This window comes from Lichenostomus cassidix, chromosome 20, assembly GCF_008360975.1.
Source record: "Lichenostomus cassidix isolate B80296 chromosome 20, HeHo_3.0, whole genome shotgun sequence".
In the NCBI taxonomy this organism is placed as follows: domain Eukaryota; kingdom Metazoa; phylum Chordata; class Aves; order Passeriformes; family Meliphagidae; genus Lichenostomus; species Lichenostomus cassidix.
Genome location: NC_139500.1, coordinates 9,090,834 through 9,109,425, shown reverse-complemented (window position 1 = coordinate 9,109,425; position 18,592 = coordinate 9,090,834). Strand labels below are relative to the sequence as shown.

At 51.1% G+C, this 18,592-nt stretch overlaps 2 protein-coding genes across 4 annotated transcripts; both read right to left on the bottom strand.

Annotated features, from left to right (window-relative positions):
- Nucleotides 1-915: 915 nt before the first annotated feature.
- On the bottom strand, nt 916-8,973 carry BLCAP (BLCAP apoptosis inducing factor). Of its 3 annotated transcripts, XM_085078948.1 has the most exons (3): nt 8,720-8,973; nt 7,284-7,448; nt 916-2,542 (listed from the first exon to the last, which is right to left on the bottom strand). In XM_085078948.1, the coding sequence occupies exon 3, from the start codon at nt 2,452-2,454 to the stop codon at nt 2,191-2,193; it is 264 nt and encodes an 87-aa protein (XP_084935074.1). In that variant the 5' UTR covers nt 2,455-2,542; nt 7,284-7,448; nt 8,720-8,973; the 3' UTR covers nt 916-2,190. The 3 variants fall into 3 exon arrangements, with proteins under 3 accessions (XP_084935074.1, XP_084935073.1, XP_084935075.1); XM_085078947.1 differs by lacking the exon at nt 7,284-7,448; XM_085078949.1 differs by lacking the exons at nt 7,284-7,448; nt 8,720-8,973 and adding an exon at nt 4,433-5,683.
- Nucleotides 8,974-11,705: 2,732 nt separating this feature from the next.
- PIGT (phosphatidylinositol glycan anchor biosynthesis class T) lies at nt 11,706-17,095 on the bottom strand. The gene is made up of 12 exons (XM_085079363.1): nt 16,879-17,095; nt 16,316-16,493; nt 15,344-15,471; nt 14,770-14,870; nt 14,527-14,613; nt 14,191-14,278; nt 14,019-14,116; nt 13,552-13,717; nt 13,262-13,462; nt 12,563-12,728; nt 12,362-12,445; nt 11,706-12,253 (listed from the first exon to the last, which is right to left on the bottom strand). The coding sequence occupies exons 1-12, from the start codon at nt 17,066-17,068 to the stop codon at nt 12,001-12,003; spliced, it is 1,740 nt and encodes a 579-aa protein (XP_084935489.1). The 5' UTR covers nt 17,069-17,095; the 3' UTR covers nt 11,706-12,000.
- Between the last annotated feature and the right edge of the window lie 1,497 nt (nt 17,096-18,592).

The following is an 18,592-nucleotide window of genomic DNA, read 5'->3' as shown; positions in this document are numbered from 1 at the left end:
AGCCAGTGAGCAACAAAAATGTACTCTTGACATAACTGAGTACATTAGTTTAAATACATTGAAACTTAAAAACTGCTCAGAGCACAGTTGTGCTATGGCTTGTAGTGAGTACCCTCCCCTCTCCTTTCCATTTGTTATTTATGCCTGAGTTGATGTGACAGCTACTGGGATTTCCCTCACTTGACAGGTGACAGCTGTCACATCTATTTTTGACGTGGCACACGTTTCTTTTTTAATCATGTAAACACTAATATGAGCTGAGCTCTTTCCAACTTGGACCTGGTTTTTCAGAACAAGGGACAAAGCACGCCTGTTTCAGCTCCAGCAGCACAGCTCCAACACCCTTTAACACTCTCAGGTGCTCCTGGGCACTGCTGGATCCGATGGTCTGTCTCTCCCTGTTCTACACAGGGGCAAGGCCAAGGCTGGGGAATCACTCACACCACCACGTCCTCCTGAGTGGCTCGTGGCAGCTGGGCTGCCCTGAGCACAGGGACAGGCTGGGGTGATGTGGTGTCGTGGGATGGGCTTACACCACGTGGGCACCCAGCAGACACTTTTACTGTCGGCGCTGGGGATTAGCAGCTTCCAGGACACAGCTCAGGGGTTTTATTTCGTAAGCAGCAAGAAAAAGGGGAATCTGTCACGTAAGTGCAGAGCCACACACAACACACATGCTTCTGGTTGTGAGGTGAGGCTGTTCAGGCATTCCCAGTCTCGCTCCCAGTCTGTCCAGTCAGGTGAAACAGTCAAGAAGAATCAGTACAGGGAGCTACAAGGCAAACACACTCTGCTTCTCACCAGAGACTGTTCAGGGTTGCTGTGCTGGGAACAGAACAATGCAGAGACATGTGATTGCTGGGCTAAGGCATCCACAGTGAGCAGCCAATGCATCATGCTGGGCAGGAGGCCACAGACCAAAGTTTATAAAGCTTTATTAAACATTTTGAACAGCTGTGCAATGAACAAACAATACTCTGGAAGTTTCACAACCTCATAGCTTGAACTGCCTCAGGACAGCAACAGCCACTTCTGCTGCTCTCCACCAGAAGACTGAAGGAAAGACAAACAGATGGCAAAGGGGAGGGAAACCTTCAAAGTTTAGAGATAAGTGTTTTGTGTCTACCTCTAAGGCTTCTCACAAACCAACCTCTGCCCCAGGCTGTAGCCCTGACCCACCACCACCATGGATTCTTGACATCCTTCTGCATTGGAAGCTGGAGACACTAGGCATTTTTCCAGCCTCTGCCCTTCTCTAGTCAGTAGCACCAGCACCTTCTCTCATTTCTGGCCCAAAACCATTATCTCTGGAAATGGCTGAAGTATTTACTGCTTCAAGCCATGCCTCCACCTTAGGATCATCTCCTGCCCAGCCCACACTCAGCCTTTCAGGCTAGCACAAGTTTTGTAGGGTGAAGTTCACAGTGGCTTCCAAAACCCTGTGTCTTGCAGCATGCCAGTTCTTTATCCCAACAGTCAATACCTTGGTAAACCTGGGACATGTAGGAGGAGGGGAAGAGACAGTCTCTACTGCCTGTGAGGCTTTATAAAAGCAGCAGCATAACTGAGGCTTTCAGGCTGGGATCTCGGAGCATACAGAGTTCAGAAAGCACTTCAGCAGTGCACACATCTCTTTGGCAGGCTGAGCAGGAGGAGATGACTCAACTGCCTCTGGCTCCAGCAGCTTTTGGCCAAGTCCATTTGTGAGCTGTTGCACTTGCCCTTGATCAGCAAGGTGGGAAGGCTGGCTCCCCACAAAGAGAGACTGAGAGAATCTTGTTGCTATTTGAACAGGACCAGTGGGCCAAGAGCCCTGAGTTAGACCATCATGGCCTAATGCAGACAAGTGACACACAACTCCAGGACTCCCAGCTGGGCAGGGGCCAGCAGCTCAGGCTTCCAGCAGTTCTCAGTTGAGAGGGCTGGTGTCTGCTCCCGGTGATACGGGAAAGGAAAAAAAAAAAGATTTCTGCTTCTAAAAAAGCAGGTGGTGCTGCCAGAGTTCACACAGTAAACGAGTCGAATTTCACAGGCAGAGTGGGAAGAATTTGCCACTCTAGTCCACACACAGTTACAGGAAACAGGCTGTCCTTACTCCAGTCCCGTACCCAACACCCCCCTCCTCCCCAGCCCCACCCCCTTTTTAAAAGCAAAACAAGAGCCCTCGGCAGACTGGAAGATTATGATTTTCTAGGTGCCCACTATGCTGGGATCATGAGCTGATTCTGGCAACTGGGATCCTGTGCAGTGATACAAGAAGCAGTTCCCCCAGCAGCTGTAGCAGATGAGGAATAGAGCTGCCAGGAAGACCAAGGCACAAATTGTGCAAGGTTTCCGTTCCAGGAGAAAACTGAGCAGGTAGAATCCCATGAACATTGAGTGACTGAACCACAATGCTGGGTTGAGGGGCTTGGGTATGAGCAGGACAGGTAGCAACCACTGAAGGCAGTACATCGTGGCTGGCTGGCTGGGGCCTCGTGGCAGTAGCAGTCAGATGTGCTCCAGAACAGGCTCCAGCAACTCCTCCGGCATGCAGGCTGCTCTGTAGGGAGGCAAAAATGTCAGACTGTCAGAGAAATGCAGGGAAAAAAATTAACTGACGTTCTTCTAAAGCTTCATTTACTCCCAAGCATCATATGCTGATGGTTGAACTCCCAATACTAAATTCTGGTGTGTCTGGGAGCTGGTGGAAAGCTTCCTCCTTTCTGAACCACTCAGCTGGGGACAGGATCAGCTAATGCTGGTGTACATATGTATCCTGTGTCCTCTGTTCTTCAGGTCTTTATCCAGACTAATAAATGAGACCCTTTTAGCACAGTGCTGGAACAGAAAGGGAAAAGGGGAAATGGAAAGGAAAAGCTGCCACGGCTTTCCCTACACACATGTATCCAAGACAGTCCAAAGGTTTGAGTGATGATATCAAGAAATGCAACTGAAGGGTAATAATTATTTAGTGCTACAGAGATGTGTTAAAGGAGCAGTAGTGTAAGAAATGTCTGGGAATTGTTCAGCACACAAACTCCTTCCTCCTAAGCACAGACAACAAAGTCTTCCAGCAGGACAACACAGCAGCCCAGCTATACATGTAGCTAGCCAGGAAGCATACAGGCTGCAAAACAAAGGGGAGGACAGTCCCTGCTTAAGGATTTATAATCCTTGCCAAACAGCTAAAGTCAGATAAAACAGTATGTGAATAGATCAAAGGGGGGGACGGGCTCAAAATGGCAATTTCTGTAAGTGCTGTAAACACAGGATTTCCTCACTTGGATTATTATAAAACCCTGTGGAAACTGAGCTTTAAGGGCTTTCTTAAGCACAAATGACAGCACACTACAAGTCCAGAAAACCTGCTTCTACCTTTAGCAATCACCTCAATGACACTAACTGTGTGCTTTTGTTTTTTCCTTTGAAGCACTACAAACACTTTCAAGAATTTTAAATGGCTTAAAAAATAATAAATGCCTCACCCCCACTAAAAAGAGTGGGGACAGTTCCTTATAGCAATCCTTGTATCTGCAATCACTCCACAGAGCAGTGCTCCCTCAGAAGGATGAAGGGCTCAGCCAAGCCTGTTAGGATTACAACTGGGGGGTGGGAAGGTTAGTAGGACGAAGGAGTGAGAATGTAAACAAACAGCACATTCCACTGTCTCCTGTTGGCAGGAGAAGGGATTTCCTGGCAAAGGCAGGGAGAATGAGGGAATGCATAGAAAAGCCAAGAGAAAACCACACATGGTTCTCTTCCAAAAGAATACTGAGGTCAGACTTGTCTCGCAGGTACCTATGGGTTCTGCTGTCAGCAGCATGAAATGCTGCCATCCTGAGCAGCAGGATCTATTTTACTTAAATGTTAGCAAGAACATGCAGGCCAACACCTCCACCAGCACAAACATTATTTGGGGAAAGTACATCGTGCTGGTGCTCCTGCAAAGGCGTGTTCTCCAGCAGAGAGGGCAGCTGGAGTTCAATTAGTAAAACTAAGCTGCAGCTTGGCAGCCAAAGAGTAAGGAAAAGGTTTTTATGCTGCAATATAGATAAAGCCAAGTCACAGGAATAAAGCCACCGATGTTAGTCCTGTTTTAGGCAGATCACTCACTTGCATCTTCAAGGGCAAGTCTAGTCCCAAGCCTTTTTCCTCATCTGTAAAATGGAATTAGCTATTACTCATTTTGTAACAAAAAATGCTGTCTGCTGCCTTTGTGAATTGCTCAGATGTTTCTGGAGTAAACAATACCACAGAAGTACTGGAGAACATTTTTCCAAGGGAAAGAATGGAGAGAAAAGGATCTAACAACAAATATTTGAACAGAAAGGTAATTAAACCCCATCACCCAACTTTTTAGTTCAGATTGCATTGAATGCAGCGAAGTTGTACTAAATCAGTGATCTGCAGCTGCCTTAATCCTCCTGAAATGTTTCTTTCTTGAAGTTACCTGCAATTTTTTTTCTCCTCACAAGTGCTCCGAACATCAAGCATTAAAAATCACAGCATAAACATCCTGTCACGTTTTTGCAAGATCCAGCCCTAAGTTGCATCAGCTTGACTTCTGTGGCAGTGTGCGTCACCTGTTCTTGAAACTTAGGTTTTAAGTGCCTACTTTGCTTTGGGCTTTCTGTCCCTAGAGCAAAGAAATGGGTAAAGAATGTGTCTGTTAAGTAGCACAAGGCTGAAATAAAGCACTACAATTTTTCAGACCTAATGTCACGAATCTCTCAGCTTTAATAGCGTCATGTATCACTATTGAGCCTTTTGCCCCAAACTTTACAACTGACTACAGTTAGAAAATAATTATAATTTGTGTTGTAGCTATACTTTGTACTTCAAGGTTTGGCCTCCTTGCTCCTACAATGCTCTTTACAATAACACTCTAACACTGAGTTGATTTTAAGCATCTAAGCTTTACCTGAATGCTTCCTACAAACACAAAGCCGTCTCAGAACAAGTTACTAATTTTTAAATATTATTATTTCCTGCAAGAGCCAGTTGCTTGTAGCAATCAATGCAACCACTCTGCAGAATAAAGAACCATTTAATAGTAGTTATTTTTACTATGAAGTTTCAATGCCAGTGCCCTTCAACCTGCAAACCTCTTGGATTTGACAAAGACATTCAAACAGTTGCTCTCTGTATGTGTAGTCAGTTTGCTTGTATTTTCATGTGCGCCTTCGCTATCCACCAGTTAAAAGCTGTATCCCATAGTTAATCCTACATAAAGTACTTACTACTGGAGGCTTCTACAGCTCTGTCTTCCTCAAGGGACTTCTCACTAGTAAGATACGTGCTTTTCACTAAAGATTCTTTGTACAGCTGGCAATGAGACTGAGTTTTCTTTCCACTCTATTGATCAATGAGAAACAGCAACTCCTGCTATCAACTCTTTACTGAGCAGGGAACATTCTCCTTTGTGCCCAGGACAGGCAGATCCTTCTGGATGCCACAATATTCCCTTCTGCCTGGATGCTCAACCAAGGTGAAACTTGCAAATTAAAGATTCCTACCTTGTTGCCTTTATCCCCTCCTCAAGATCCAAGCCAAAGATTACCATGTTCCAGAGCAAATAATAACCTGTCACCCAACAGGACTGGTTTCACAACCACATCCTGCTTTCCCTCAACCAGTTGCTCTTGTTCTCCCCTGCCTGACTCACCTCTTGCCTCAGCCAGCCCAGTGTCCTGCTCTCCTCAAGCCTGCTCCTGTGCTGCTCATGTCATCTTACCTGGTGGTCACTTGCGTTTACCCAACAGCTCCTTTCCACTTCCTCTCTCACCCCTCTGCAGCTCTTGGAGCCACTTGAAATCACTTTAGGCTCCTTAGCAGCAGAGCTGGTGATGCTCCCACTGTGGCTCAGTCTGATCTCCACGGCAGGCCAGAGCCCTGCCAGTTCCTGCAGGCAGAGGAATAGCCAGGGGAGGTTCCCTGTGCACCTCATTAGTAAGCAAACACCAGTATTCTTCCACATGCTTATTAGTTGGCTTCCATTGCATTTCCAGCCTTCCCTACTGTCATCTTCCCTCCCCAAAACATTCACGTCCTACCAACATATGATTGTGGGGAGCATTTCAGAATTCCAGTGCGAAGACAGCAGCACACCTTTCCCAGGCAGAAATAAAACTTCAATTATGACAGGTCTAGAGTGAGTAGCACACTGCACTGCTTTGCAGTGGATCAGTCACGTTTTGGAGTAAATCCATCTGAGGAGCTAGCAAGCTGTTCCTTCATATTCTACAAACTAATTCAGCAATTAACACACTGCGAGGTGTTCCTACACCACAGGTTTGACACATCACTATGCCAATACCAAGTCTGTACCTTTCTCAAGAACATTTGAATTCCTTACCAATCCATCTGCTCTGAGAGAGGAGAATAATCAGCCAGCTTTCCCTAAGTACTTCAAGGGTAAGCATGTTCAGACCTTACTAAGGCAGCCTTTAAGCCAGTGCTGTCCGCACGGAACTTCCCCAGCAGATGCTACAGAAAGAGTCTCCCAAGCTGAGAAGTCTGCAATAAAACAGTGAGTAACCTTTTTATTAGGGCATGCTGGTGCCATTCTCCCCCTCTCCCAAAAGCTGAGTCTCTGCTTGTGATGAAAAGCCACACTTTAGATAAAAGTTAGATAAAAGTCTCTCAAGTTATATCGTGTACATAAACTGAAGAATAAGCCTCAGGGATGTGTCTCTTACCTACAATGCTCATCTGTTTGCTTTAAATTGTTTCAATCAAAAACCCTGTCACAACTATTAACTGATGTGTGTGGGCAGTGCTTCACACTGCCAGCATGTGTTCAAAACCAACTCAAATATCACATAGCACCCAAAACAGCTGCTTAAAAATACACAACATCCAAAGCACTGGGACAAAAAGAGAGATGAGGAACTATCAAGTGACAAGTTTGAAGAGTTCAGCTAAGAAAAGTAACAGCAGACCAGCTTCCCAGATGCCAACCCTCTGTCATAAACCCAAGAACCATAACTATTCAAACTTTAAGACCTATATGCCGCAGGGATTAACTTCTCCAGGGTTTTTTTTAGCCTTGCCACTATTATTTCAATTTTTTAAAAGCTTTATCTGCTGGTATGACTCAGCTGGAAAGAGTGAGTCTACAATTTTTGGCAAAGGCCTTATCCTAGACTTGGATAAGTTCATGCCTTGGACACTTGATGTAGACTCAGAAATGGTGCAATGTAATCACAAACAGTTTCCAAAAAGAGCAACAAATCCTTGACCAACCAAGCCTCGGGGTTAGTGTTCTGATTTCTCAAGCTAGACAAGCCATAGCAACTCACTTGGTGAAAAGTGGAGACTCTCTGTTGAGCCACTCTTTTCATCACTTCCAAAGCTACCCTCTGAGCTTCATTATTGACAGGGGATGGATTAGCTTTGTCCAGAGGCAGTGCCCACTCCATCTGGACTGTAGTGTCCTCACAGGACCAGGGTGAACCCTCCTCCACCTGTGAGCAGGAAGGCAGCAGTGTTCTGTGTTTCTCTCTACAAAATGTGGAGGAGACATCCAAACTAAAATAGTTTTTTTCAGAGAACTTGGAATGGGCCTGGAAATCATCAGGAATCTGAGTAGATGCTTAAGTCAGCCAGCTCTGCAGTGGGAAGAGATGTCAGTATTCACAGTTATATGACATATTACTACCTTCATTGGTACGAATTTATTAATTTTCAGTGGTCCTCATACCCACCTTCTGGCTTTGCTTAACTGCCAAAGATCACAACTTCCAGGCCCATTCCAAGTTCCCTGAAAAAAGCAGTTTTAACTTGGATCTCTTCTCTACTTTTTGTGCCTCAGCAGGCTTCAGAGGTCCAAATGCAATTTGATAAGGGTAAGTTTTCTATACCTCAGTTCAAGAGAGGTAAAAATGCTGTTTGGGCAGCTATGAGGAATTATGACCTATAGTTTGGAAAGACCAAGGTTACTGCACTATGACAATACTTGCAAGGGCCATTGAAATGCTTCAGTATGGGAGAGTCCAGCATATTGTGGACTGCATTTAAGAGCTTGTTTTTCCTCTTCTCTTGCACTTGTATGTTTGGGATATCATGAGCAACGTTTGTGTGACAGAACAGCTTGTAAACTCACTTTGTAGCTGGCTCAAAGTAAGCGTGGGACCTCGGGGAGGGCGCCTGGCTGGGCACACAGCACTGCAGAGTGCTGTATTCATAGACTATCACAGAATATCCCGGGCTGGAAGGGACCCACAGGGCCCATCACAGAATATCCCGGGCTGGAAGGGACCCACAGGGCCCATCACAGAATATCCCGGGCTGGAAGGGACCCACAGGGCCCATCACAGAATATCCCGAGCTGGAAGGGACCAACAAGGTCCATCACAGAATATCCCGGGCTGGAAGGGACCCACAGGGCCCATCACAGTCCAACAGCCTCGACAAAAGCCTGTCACAGCGTCGTGCTGCTCTGCGGAGAAACGGGGCTGGGTTTCCGTTCAGAAGGCGCTAAAGAGAGCTACGAGAGGTTCGTGACCGCAGAGGGAAGGGAGGGGAGGGCACACACAGTGCTGTTATTTCCATGCTGGCACCAACCTCGCCGAGCCCAGGGTGGGTTGAAGCCTCTTCCATCCCGGGGCACGCAGGGCTCCGAGCGCCCGGGGAAACCTTTCCCCCACAACCCCCGAAGTTGGCAGGGTCCCCCCCGCTCCCCCAGCCCGCCGCTCGGGCCCCGCTCGCCCCCCGCCGCTCCCCGGCCCGTACTCACCGCGCCGTGCCGCCGCCTCACGCCGCCATCCCGGGGCCGCCCTGAGGAGGGAGGGAGAGGCCGCCCGGGAGCCGGGGGATGCGCCCGGCAGGCCCGCAGGCCCACGCGGCCGCCCGGCTGTGCCCGGGCCCCTCGCGGCTGTCCCGGTGCGCTGTGCTCGGCCGGCGGGCCCGGGCTGCGGGAGCGGCGGCTCGTCAGGCGGGTCCGGCAGCCCCGCGCGGCGGGGAGCGGAGCGGGCGGTTGCTGCGCCTGCGCGGAGGGCGCTGCGCCTGCGCACGGGGCGGGCGGTGCTGCCGCGGGCTGCTGAGGGAGCGAGCTGTGCCTGTTAGCTTGGTTTATAAAAGGATTTTGGTGTTTGTGTGTTCTCGTAATGAGCCACGCTTGGGCTGTTCGGCCTGGAGAAGAGGAGACTGAGGGGGAGACCTCATCGCTGCTTACAGCTTCCTCACGAGGGGAAGCTCCGAGCTCTTGACTCTCATGAGCAGTGACAGGACTGAGGGAATGGCCTGGAGCTGTGTCAGGGGAGGATTCGGCTGGATATTAGGAAAAGGTTCTTCACCCAGAGGGTGGTTGAGCACTGGAACAGGCTCCCCTGGGCAGTGGTCACGGCACAAAGACTGTGAGTTCGTGTTTGCACAACACTCAGGCACAGTGAGTGTGAGCTCACTTAGGGTGAGCTGTGCAGAGCCAGGAGTTGGACTCATGGGTCCCTGCCAGCTCAGAATATTCTGTGGTTATTATTCCAAGGTGTTTGCACACTCCATTGCACCTTGTGCTGTGCTGCTTCACAGGGCCACCCAGGACGGGCTGGCAGGGACACTGCAGGCCATCCAGCTGACGCCCTGCTCTGCTGGGTCCCCTTGAGCACAATGCTCTGGGTTGTGTCCAGGGGGCATGGGAGTATCTCCAGGGAAGGACCTCAGTGTTCCAGTCACCCACACAGTAAAGTTCTTCATGTTCAGGTGGAACTTCCAGTGTTCCAGTTCGTATTACCTCATCCCATTGTTCAGCACCACCCGGGAGAGCCTGGCTCCATCCTCAGAGCACCCTCCCTGCAGCTGCTCACAGACAGTGATAAAGTTCCCCTCTCAGTTGTCTCTCCTCCAGCCTAAATAGCCCCAGCTCCCTCAGCTTTTCTTCATAAGAGGGATGCCCCAGTCCCTTACTATCTTCAAAGCCCTCCCCTGGACTTGCCTCTTGGAACTCCATGTCTCTCCTGTACTGAATAGCCTAAGGGAAAGAAGAAAAATAGTCCAGGGAAAAAAAATTACCCAAACAACAAAAAAACCCCCAAACAACAAACCAAAAACAAACAAACAAAAAGACCAAAGACCAAGGTTTGGCATTTTTACAACCATTTAAAATTTAAACCCCCCAGCCACAGTTGCAGGGCTACCCACATTTCCCACAGTTTTCCACTTGGCTGGCCCATGCATTTGATGGGTGTGATAAGAGCTGTTCTCCCGATGGCCCAGCAAATGTGTATCCAGCCTGGGATAGTTTCCCTCTGCTCTGCCATTATTCTGGGCTGACCTCTTTATGGGGTGTTTAGATTCCTGGTTTGTGGCACTGCATGGGAATAGCCCTAAAGCCTTTGGGGGATTCCAGCTCTGATGGTAGATGCCATCTGATGATTCCCATGGCACTTCATGACCACTTCGGACTTTCAGGATCCCACCTAACACCAGCAGCAACCAGGCTTTACCCAGGGAATTGGGCTGCTCTGAGCTGCTCCAGAACCTGCTGCTGCTTGCAGTCTGCAGGATTTGTATTGGATCCAACCTGAAACAATCTGACATTTCCAAATCCTTTTGCAAACTGCAATGTGGACCCTCATGCTTAAGACTCCTGCCCTACTAGGGGAGCTGGGTGCTCACTCAGGTTTTGGTTTTAGTTCCAGCTGTCTATAAAAAACTTCCATTTTGCAATTGAAGCCTGGTTGGCTGAGCTGCAGCTGGAAGCAGCGTTGAGTTCCTAGCCCTGTGGCATCTTTTTCAGCAAGCGGGAACAGAGGGATCGTCCAAAACTTTTATTTCAGCAGCAGGTTCTGCAGGCTGCATGGAGCCATCCAGTGGAGTGGATCTGTAAGGAGCTGCAGAGTAAAAAGCATCTCTGGCATGGAAAGGTAATCCTAGGCCAGTGGGAACAGATTGTTCTGTGTAGGGCAGGAGGCAATGGGGTGTTTATGGTCTTTCTGTTCAAGCAGAAGCTTTTGAAAGACCTCTGGCTGTGCTCTGCTTTGGTTCTGGGGAATATTTCTTCCAATTATTCCCCTGTGCTTTGTTTAGCTGGTAGTAAGCAGTGTCTGTTCCAATCACAAAAGCCACATCTGAGATGGAAGAAGGGTGTTACCCCTTAAAGCAGCACTGTCAGAGGCCAAGCAGCACTGTCGGAGGCCACTGTCCTCCCAATGCTCTCTGTGAACCACAACAAGGTGGTAATTTGTATTTTGAGAAAATAACTGAACAGCACAGTGATGCCAGTGTTCCTGCATTCCCAGCCCAAGGCTGGCTCAGCACTTGGGGTCTGCTGAGCCAAGGCTCCCAAAAGCTCTGGAGACACGGTGGGTGCAGAGGAGGATCTTGTGCTGTTGCAGAGGGGTGAGCAGGCAGAAAGGGTTCAAAATGCTGCAAACAGAAGTTGGGAATAAGAGCAGCTTTTCCCTGGGAAAGAAAATAAACCCTTGACATTTCTGAGGGGACAGACGTACACTGTAGCCAATAATTAATTTGCAAACTGTCTCAAATGTGGCCAAGTGTGACCAGACACATCTGTGAGACGTGGCAATTGTGGAAGGTGAGATGTTAGCACAGATGAATCCCTCTCTCTGCTGCAGATTAAACCCCCTTGCCTGGTCCTGCCTTCATCAAATCCCAGCTGATCCAGGCAGTGTGCTACAGACTTAGCAGCTCACAGTCTTAGAGGGTCAACTCTTCCTGGGGAAGAGGGGCTGGGAAAGTAAAACCAATCAGGAGCAGCACAAATATACAAAACACTCAAGTTTACTTCCAGCACCATTCCCAGCATATAAGTTACATGTCTCCCAAACAGAAGTATTTTGCTTTTCCCAATCCCTTAACAGTGCAGTTCAGTAGTCAATGGGCTGAGAGCCATTTCCCATCTTAGCAATGGAAGTGATCTCTCAGCTTGTTGGATCCCAAAGAGAGATCCAGGCAGCAAAACAGAGAAAGCTGTTTCCAACAAGGCAAGAGGCAGCAGTGCTCTGCTCCCTGAGTCTCCCCACAGAGCCGTGCAGGCAGTGCTGGCTGCCCTGGTTGCTCTCAGAGTGGGGGCACCCCCCTGAATTTTCGGATGACGTTGGCCAGCCGCTTGGCCAGCCCGCCCCGGCTCGGCTCCTCCACGTGGAACGTTCTGGTCAGCAGGTTGTAGAAGGAGCCGTAGCACACAGCCACCACGGTGCAGGTGAGGCAGATGACATTGTAGGGCATGCTGAAGTCTGGTGTTGGCAGGTTCACCAGCAGCGGCTCTGTGTACAGGCGCACAAAATAGCTGGAGCCATCAGAGGAAGGAAACCTGGAGAGTGGAAGAAGGGAGGGTCAGCCTGCACAGGACCACTGCTTTGTGCTCTCCAGATGGGATGAGAGCAGCCGCAGCCCTGCTCCCCAGCACAAGCACACTCACAGCGAGGTGAAGAGAGGGCTCTGCTCCACATCGATGTCCTTCATTGCAATGACACTGGGCACCAGAGCACTGAGCACAGATGAACTAAGGGGACAAAGAACATGCCAGTGTCAGTCCTGCTATTCAGACATCCTCAGAGACCTGGACAGCAAGTCCTGTGCAAGGCCCAGAAGGGGATGAGGATCTGAGGAATGTCGTTACCCAACGTAAAAGCCGTGATTTGGGTCAGGCGGGTACTCTGTCCACTTCAATAAGGCCCTCTCAAACTGGATTGTGATCTTGGTGACGGAGTTGGCTGGCAGCTGGATCAGCATTTCCAAGAGGTGAGGCCGTCTCCTGTCCTGGGCTGGCTGGTAGTGGATGTAACCTAACCCCAAAGAGATGTCAGCAATGGCACCAGGGGGACCTCGTCCCATCTCACATTGCCTGGACATCTCCCATGAGGTGGATGCTCCTGCTTCCACTGTCCTGAGAGAGATTTTCTGGGCAAGTGAAAATGTACCCATAGCAAAAAGCATGTGTTAAAGCTAAATTTAGCTGGTGCTTAAAGCTACTGACCCATGAAAGTCAAGTGTTCGTAAGGAAAGGTACAAATGCAAAATAAAACCCAGTCATCAGTTTTAAATTGAGCTTCCTGTACTACAAAAATTAATTTACATTGGTTTATACCCTTGTTGGATTATGAAACACCCTCCATGTGCCTCTTATAAAACAGACTTAATGGTCTCATCTGCTGTGAGCACTGAACTCAAGGCTAGGAAAACATCCCAAGACGTTTGATTTCACAATCCAGTTTTCCAGTGATCACTGGGGCCTGAGGGAGGGAATAAACCATCTTTGGAATGAGCCGCTCATGCCAAGGGAATCGGGTGGCATGTGCTCCTCAGAGGGTTTACTTACTTGGCTTGTTTTCCTTCCCTTTGGTGATGATAGTCAGAGTGTGCACATAGAGCCGCAGGTACCAGGGCACAGTCTCCAGCAGGATCACAGGGAAGGCCCGGTAGGGGTGAGTGTTGTAGATGAGGGTGCAGATCTCCCCGGTCTGCAGCCCATATCCCCCCACGTACCGCTGAGCATGAAGGATGGGAACGGGCATTTCTGCTGCAGAACAGAAAGGAAAGGAATAGGGTGATTTTCATGCCTGGAGCCCTGGCCAGTGGCACAGATGAAGTGGAGTTCTGCTCACTCACAGCTGTCTTGGGGCCGTTTCCACTTCAGCTGCACATTGAGGCTGCGAGATGTGTTGAAGAGCGAGGGGCTCAGCAGGTCATAGACAGCATAGGTTTTCCTGTCTCCCTGGACAATAGCTTCATGTACAGTTGTTGGAGGGGGGGACACTTCCAGTGGCTCCTTTTCCTGAGGAAAGCAAATGGACCATGAAAGGAAAAAGTGTCCCTTGAAGAAACTGGCAGCACTGGACAAAGTCCCTCCAGGTGGCCCTGAGCTTTCCCACCCAGCAGCCAGCTCTGTGCTCTCACTAAAACCACGGGGCTCATCCCCTCAGCCCTGCTCAGAGCAAGGAAATCACCTCCCTTCGTTAGCCCCAGAGGGTTTCCAAGGGTCAGGCCATGCAGGGGATGGAGGTAAGGATGTTTCAGAGCCACATGAAGTGGCTGAGCTGAAGGAGCAGGGCATGCTCTCTGGCCCATGAGCTTACATTGTTCTTAGGGGAGATGTCAACGTAGACTTTGCTCTGCGATGCCAGAGGACACGTGTCAGTCAGTGTGCGAGAGAACATCTTGAAGAGGGACCAGTCTGTGGGAAGCAAGGTCAGGTGGCAGATCAAGTGCTGCAGACTGGGAGCACTCGAGCACAGCTATCAAGCTTACCTTTCTTTCCTTGGCCACTGGAAAAGAAGTCAAAGACCACAGTGAGGGTCTGTCTGAGCTCCCAGGACATAGCCAGGCAGGAGGCATCCTGGACAAGAAACAAGCAGCTCTGATCACACCTTCTAGAGGGGCAGGACACCAGGATGGAGCTGGAACTCCACCAGGACTGCCAGTTTCCCACTGGGGTGACCAGAGAAGCAGGATGACAGCTGTGCTTGACACAGTGAACCCACCACAGGATAGCTGGGCAAACCAGTGGAACACCTTGCAGTGTGACAAGGCAGCTTTGGATTTTCTCTTGGGGTGTTCAGGAAGGGAGCTGAGCCCAGCACTTACCCTGCAGACAGGACGAATGTGCACAGCCTGTGAGTGGTAGCTGCTGTGGAACAAGCGCTCAGCCTTCAGCAGCACAGCGAGCCCAGCCTGCAGGGAGCAAAGGAGAAGCTCAGACCCTGCCCTGTCCTCTGCTCCCACCAAGAGAAAGGCCCCACTGAACTTTCCAGTGCACGCTCCCAGATTGCTGTTAGGAGCCCAGGTCCAATGGGGGTGGCCCAGTTAGGCGGCAGAACTTGCTGTTACCTTTGAGCCACATGGGAGCAGCTTCTTCCAAGGGGTGAGGTTCTCTGTGCAGACAACTTCCCGGGGCAGGACAGCGTATCTCAGGAGATGGTGATCAGTCCCTGGGCAGGGAGAGGGAGGGTCAGCAGGCAGGTACTGCTACAGGCATGAGGACAGCAGCAGATCTGTTCCATCCCACAGCCCACCACCTCCTCAATATGCCTGAAGTTATGTGAGCCCCACTAGACGTAGATCCAACTCTGTTCAGAGTGATTGGAAAGAATACGAAAGGATATATCCTAGCAGATTGTTTATTCATGAGTGCCTTAAATCCTCTAGTTCCTACTGTTTTGTAGAACACTTTTCAGACAGACAGATAAGGGCCTGAGAGCATCTCTCATGTACTACTTGTGGGTTTCCTCTGTTCAAACCCATGCCTCATTTTTAGGGAGAGGAAATACCAGGAGGAGGTTAACAGACCCTGTTGTACACACCCAGACCCAGAGTCATTGCAGGAGCTGCACCTGGAATCCTGGCAGTAGCACAGGGCAGAACTAAAGGGAGAGGCAAGAGTGAGAGAGCAGAGCAGGCTCACCGTTGGCTAAGCCCAGGGGTTTGAAGGATGCTGTTGGAATGACTGTGTTGGTCGAGTCAATAAAGTTGAGAGAAGCACAGAATATTCCCGAGAGGATGTTACTCAGTTCTTTCCAAGCTTTGTCAACACTGTGTGAGAACAGATACCAGAGATTACTCAGCAACTCAAATCCTTGGAACAACAAGTGTTAAGTCAGTAACATTCAATAAATACAGCAGGGCAACCACATTGGATTACAGAAGCTGCATGGAGTGTACCAGAGGCTGCTGGGCATGCACTTCCCAGCTTTCTTGGTATTTGATTCTGACACATCAGATCTGGGGGACAGCAGGGACACACAGCAGGGACACACAGCAGGGACACACAGCTAAGGGACTCGGTGTGAGCACAGCTGGTATGTGAGGAGAGAAGCCAGGGGAGCAGGGGGCATGCAGGAGGTGACATGTGTGAATGGGGAAGGAGCTGTGAGACCTAAAGCAATGCCTTGGTGCAGCTGCAAAGGCTGACCTGACCAGTAGACACAGAATGGGACACTTGTAGGGAGGAGAGAGCTCTGTAAGTCCCCACAGGGCTGCTGCAGCTTGAACAAGGGTGGTGCCAAGGGAGATGGTTACAGGTGTTGGATGGGAGTCAAAGGAAGTGAGTCACGGATGAGAGGTCAAGATATAGCCTCCCTGTATTAGCACAGCAAGGGATTTGTCATCACAGAGCCCACAAGAGAATTACTTGGTCCTTTAGTGAACAAGGGTTTGCCCTCAGCACCACATCCTGTGCTGTGCACAGGTGGGGATATGTTCTGTGGTTTTTTAGGGCTATTTCTAGGGTTCCAGGCTCTTTATTCCAGCAGACCTTTCCCAACCCAGGAGGCCTGCTCAGACACCATGGCTGCCTCATGAGAGACAAGCGACAGCTCCTGGGAGCAGTGGCCACAGAGGAGACCCAGAGGGACAGATCCACGGCTGGGGTACCTACTCGGTGACCGTGGGCTGGAACCAGACCCAGAGCTCGGCGCCGGCAGGTGCCTGGAGTGGTGGCTGCCCCCAGTACCGGGTGCGCCAGAAGCCCTGGGTGAGGGCAAGGTGGAGCTCCCGCACGCCCAGCGCCGCCACCAGCCGCCCCAGCGCCTTCGGGAAGAGCCTGTAGTGAGAGACTGTGGGCAGCGTTAGTCCCTGCCCTTCTCATCCCGATTCCTTCCCCTGACATCACACCAGGGCCTGCCCAAACATGATGTCATCCCTTGACGCTGCCTCTGCTTGCACCATCCCACACAGCCCGCTCGCATCACGGCCCCGAGCCCCCTCGCGTGATGTCACCGAACCCTCAGTCCCCAAAGGCCCGCTCTGCCCTGTCCCTGCTCACCTCACCCGCCTCTGACGTCACTCGCCCCGCTGACGCCATCACTCCATGCAAACCATCACGTCGCGTGCTCCGCCGCGATAACCCCGCCCCTGCGCCGAGCCCCAGCCAATAGCAGCCCGGTCCGCCCCCGGGCCAGCCAATAGCGGCGCGGTCCGCCCCGGCCGGGCCCGCCCTACCTGCGCCCCTCTGCAGGTCCGCGTCCCAGCGTGTGCGGAACTGGAAGGTGGCGGCAACGTCGCCGGTGGGCAGCGGGCTCAGCAGCAGCTCCTCCCGCAGCTCGTCCCGCCGCTCCTGCCCCGCGCCCGCCCGCCCGGGCCCGGGCCCCGCCGCCACCATCAACAGCAGCAGCAGCACCGCCGCCGCCATCCCGCCGCCTGCCCCGCACCGCCCCGCCCCGCGCCGCTTCCGCTTCCGCCCGCTCCGCCAATGGCGCCGCTTCCGGGGGTGCCATGGAGACGCTCCCTGCGCCCGGGCCGCGGGGCTGCGCTGGTCCGGGACCGGGAGCTGCTGCACGGAGCGAGCCCGGGGCCTCCGCGGGGGAAAGCGCCAGCCTGGCTGTGCCTGCGCTGGGCCCCAGCCCAGGAACGAGCGCCACCGCTTTCACAGGGCCGCAGAGCGTTGTGCGTTGGAAAGGACCCACAGGGGTGATCGGGGCCAGCTCGGGTGGTTTGACAGGGGTTGAGGGGCTCCCCCAGGGCTCCCTTCCACCGCCTTTCAAATTGCTGCTGCCGGGGAAGCCCTGGCGCGGCCTCAGCTTGGGTGGTTCCCTGCAGGGCTGTGCTGTGCCCGAGGACGCTGCGAGAGCTGTGCCTGTCCCCGGGTGACTTCCATCTCGCGGCTCTCCCTCGTTCTTTGTCTCCTTTCCGGAGGACAGCGTCTATCTCCGGGGGTGCAGAGCCATCCGGGAGCGCCCTGCTTCCAGCATCGGCCAGCCCGGGGCCGCCCCGCGAGGAGGGGAACGGCAACCTCAGCAGGGCAGCGCCGGCGGTGACGGTCCGATGGAGCTCACACCTATTCCCCGGTGATGATTTGAGACTACAGGTGATTTGCTCCAGGAGGAGATAAGCATAAAAATTAGAACAATGTGTGGTTGTCACCTACCAGCTGCTGCACCTTGTTGATTACCCACTTACTTGCTCAGATCTAAGGTCTTTATGCAACATTAACGTGGAATTAAATCCAATTGATATGACAATGTGCTTAAGTATTTGTAAAGGGTGTTACTTTGTAACTCCTTTTTCCCCCCTCTCGCTTATTAGGGGCATCACATAAAGCCAGAACGTCAGTATGCCCAGAAAAAGAAAAAAAAGTCATATTTTCAAAATGTTGTTGGGTTGGGGTTTTTTCACTCTGGGCAACTCCTTGCAACAAGACACTGGTAGGTAATAAAGTTTTAGATGCATTTTGGAAGTGATCAGCCAAATTAAAAGTAAAAACATCTATCCAGAGCTATTAATTACCCTGTTCCTAGTCTGGCAAGTCCCTGTGCTATAACCTGAAAATTCATGAAGCCTGGCTCTTTTTTCTCTTCTTGATCAATTTCCCAGCTTAAGGTCTCACATGCAACATATTTATGCTCCACTCTTAAATATGAGACACTGCAGCCAGTCTCACAAAGGATTCGCTGACACAGGAGGAGTGCAGTAATGTCTCAACAGCCCCTGGGATGCAGCCAGGATGAGGGGCATTCCCTGGCTTCTGTTGCTTATCTCCCAGGCTCCTTTCCTTGTGGTGACCCCGGCTGTGCTGATGCAGGAGCAGGGACAGCGCTATCCTGGCCTGGAAGTGCTGATAGTGGCAAGGGGCCTGTGACCAGCTTTGTGCCCAACTCCTCTTGGCCAGGCTGGCAGGGACCAAGCACAGTGGGCTGTAAAGTGGCTTCATGTTGGT

Coding starts and splice junctions, on each gene's coding strand:
- PIGT (XM_085079363.1), bottom strand. CDS start 17,068: ATGGCGGCGGCGGTGCTGCTGCTGCTGTTGATGGTGGCGGCGGGGCCC. Junction 13,718..14,018: donor ACATCTCCCCTAAGAACAAT/GTAAGCTCATGG, acceptor TGCTTTCCTCAG/GAAAAGGAGCCACTGGAAGT. Junction 12,254..12,361: donor AGCCCTCTCTTCACCTCGCT/GTGAGTGTGCTT, acceptor TCCACTCTCCAG/GTTTCCTTCCTCTGATGGCT.
- BLCAP (XM_085078948.1), bottom strand. CDS start 2,454: ATGTACTGCCTTCAGTGGTTGCTACCTGTCCTGCTCATACCCAAGCCC.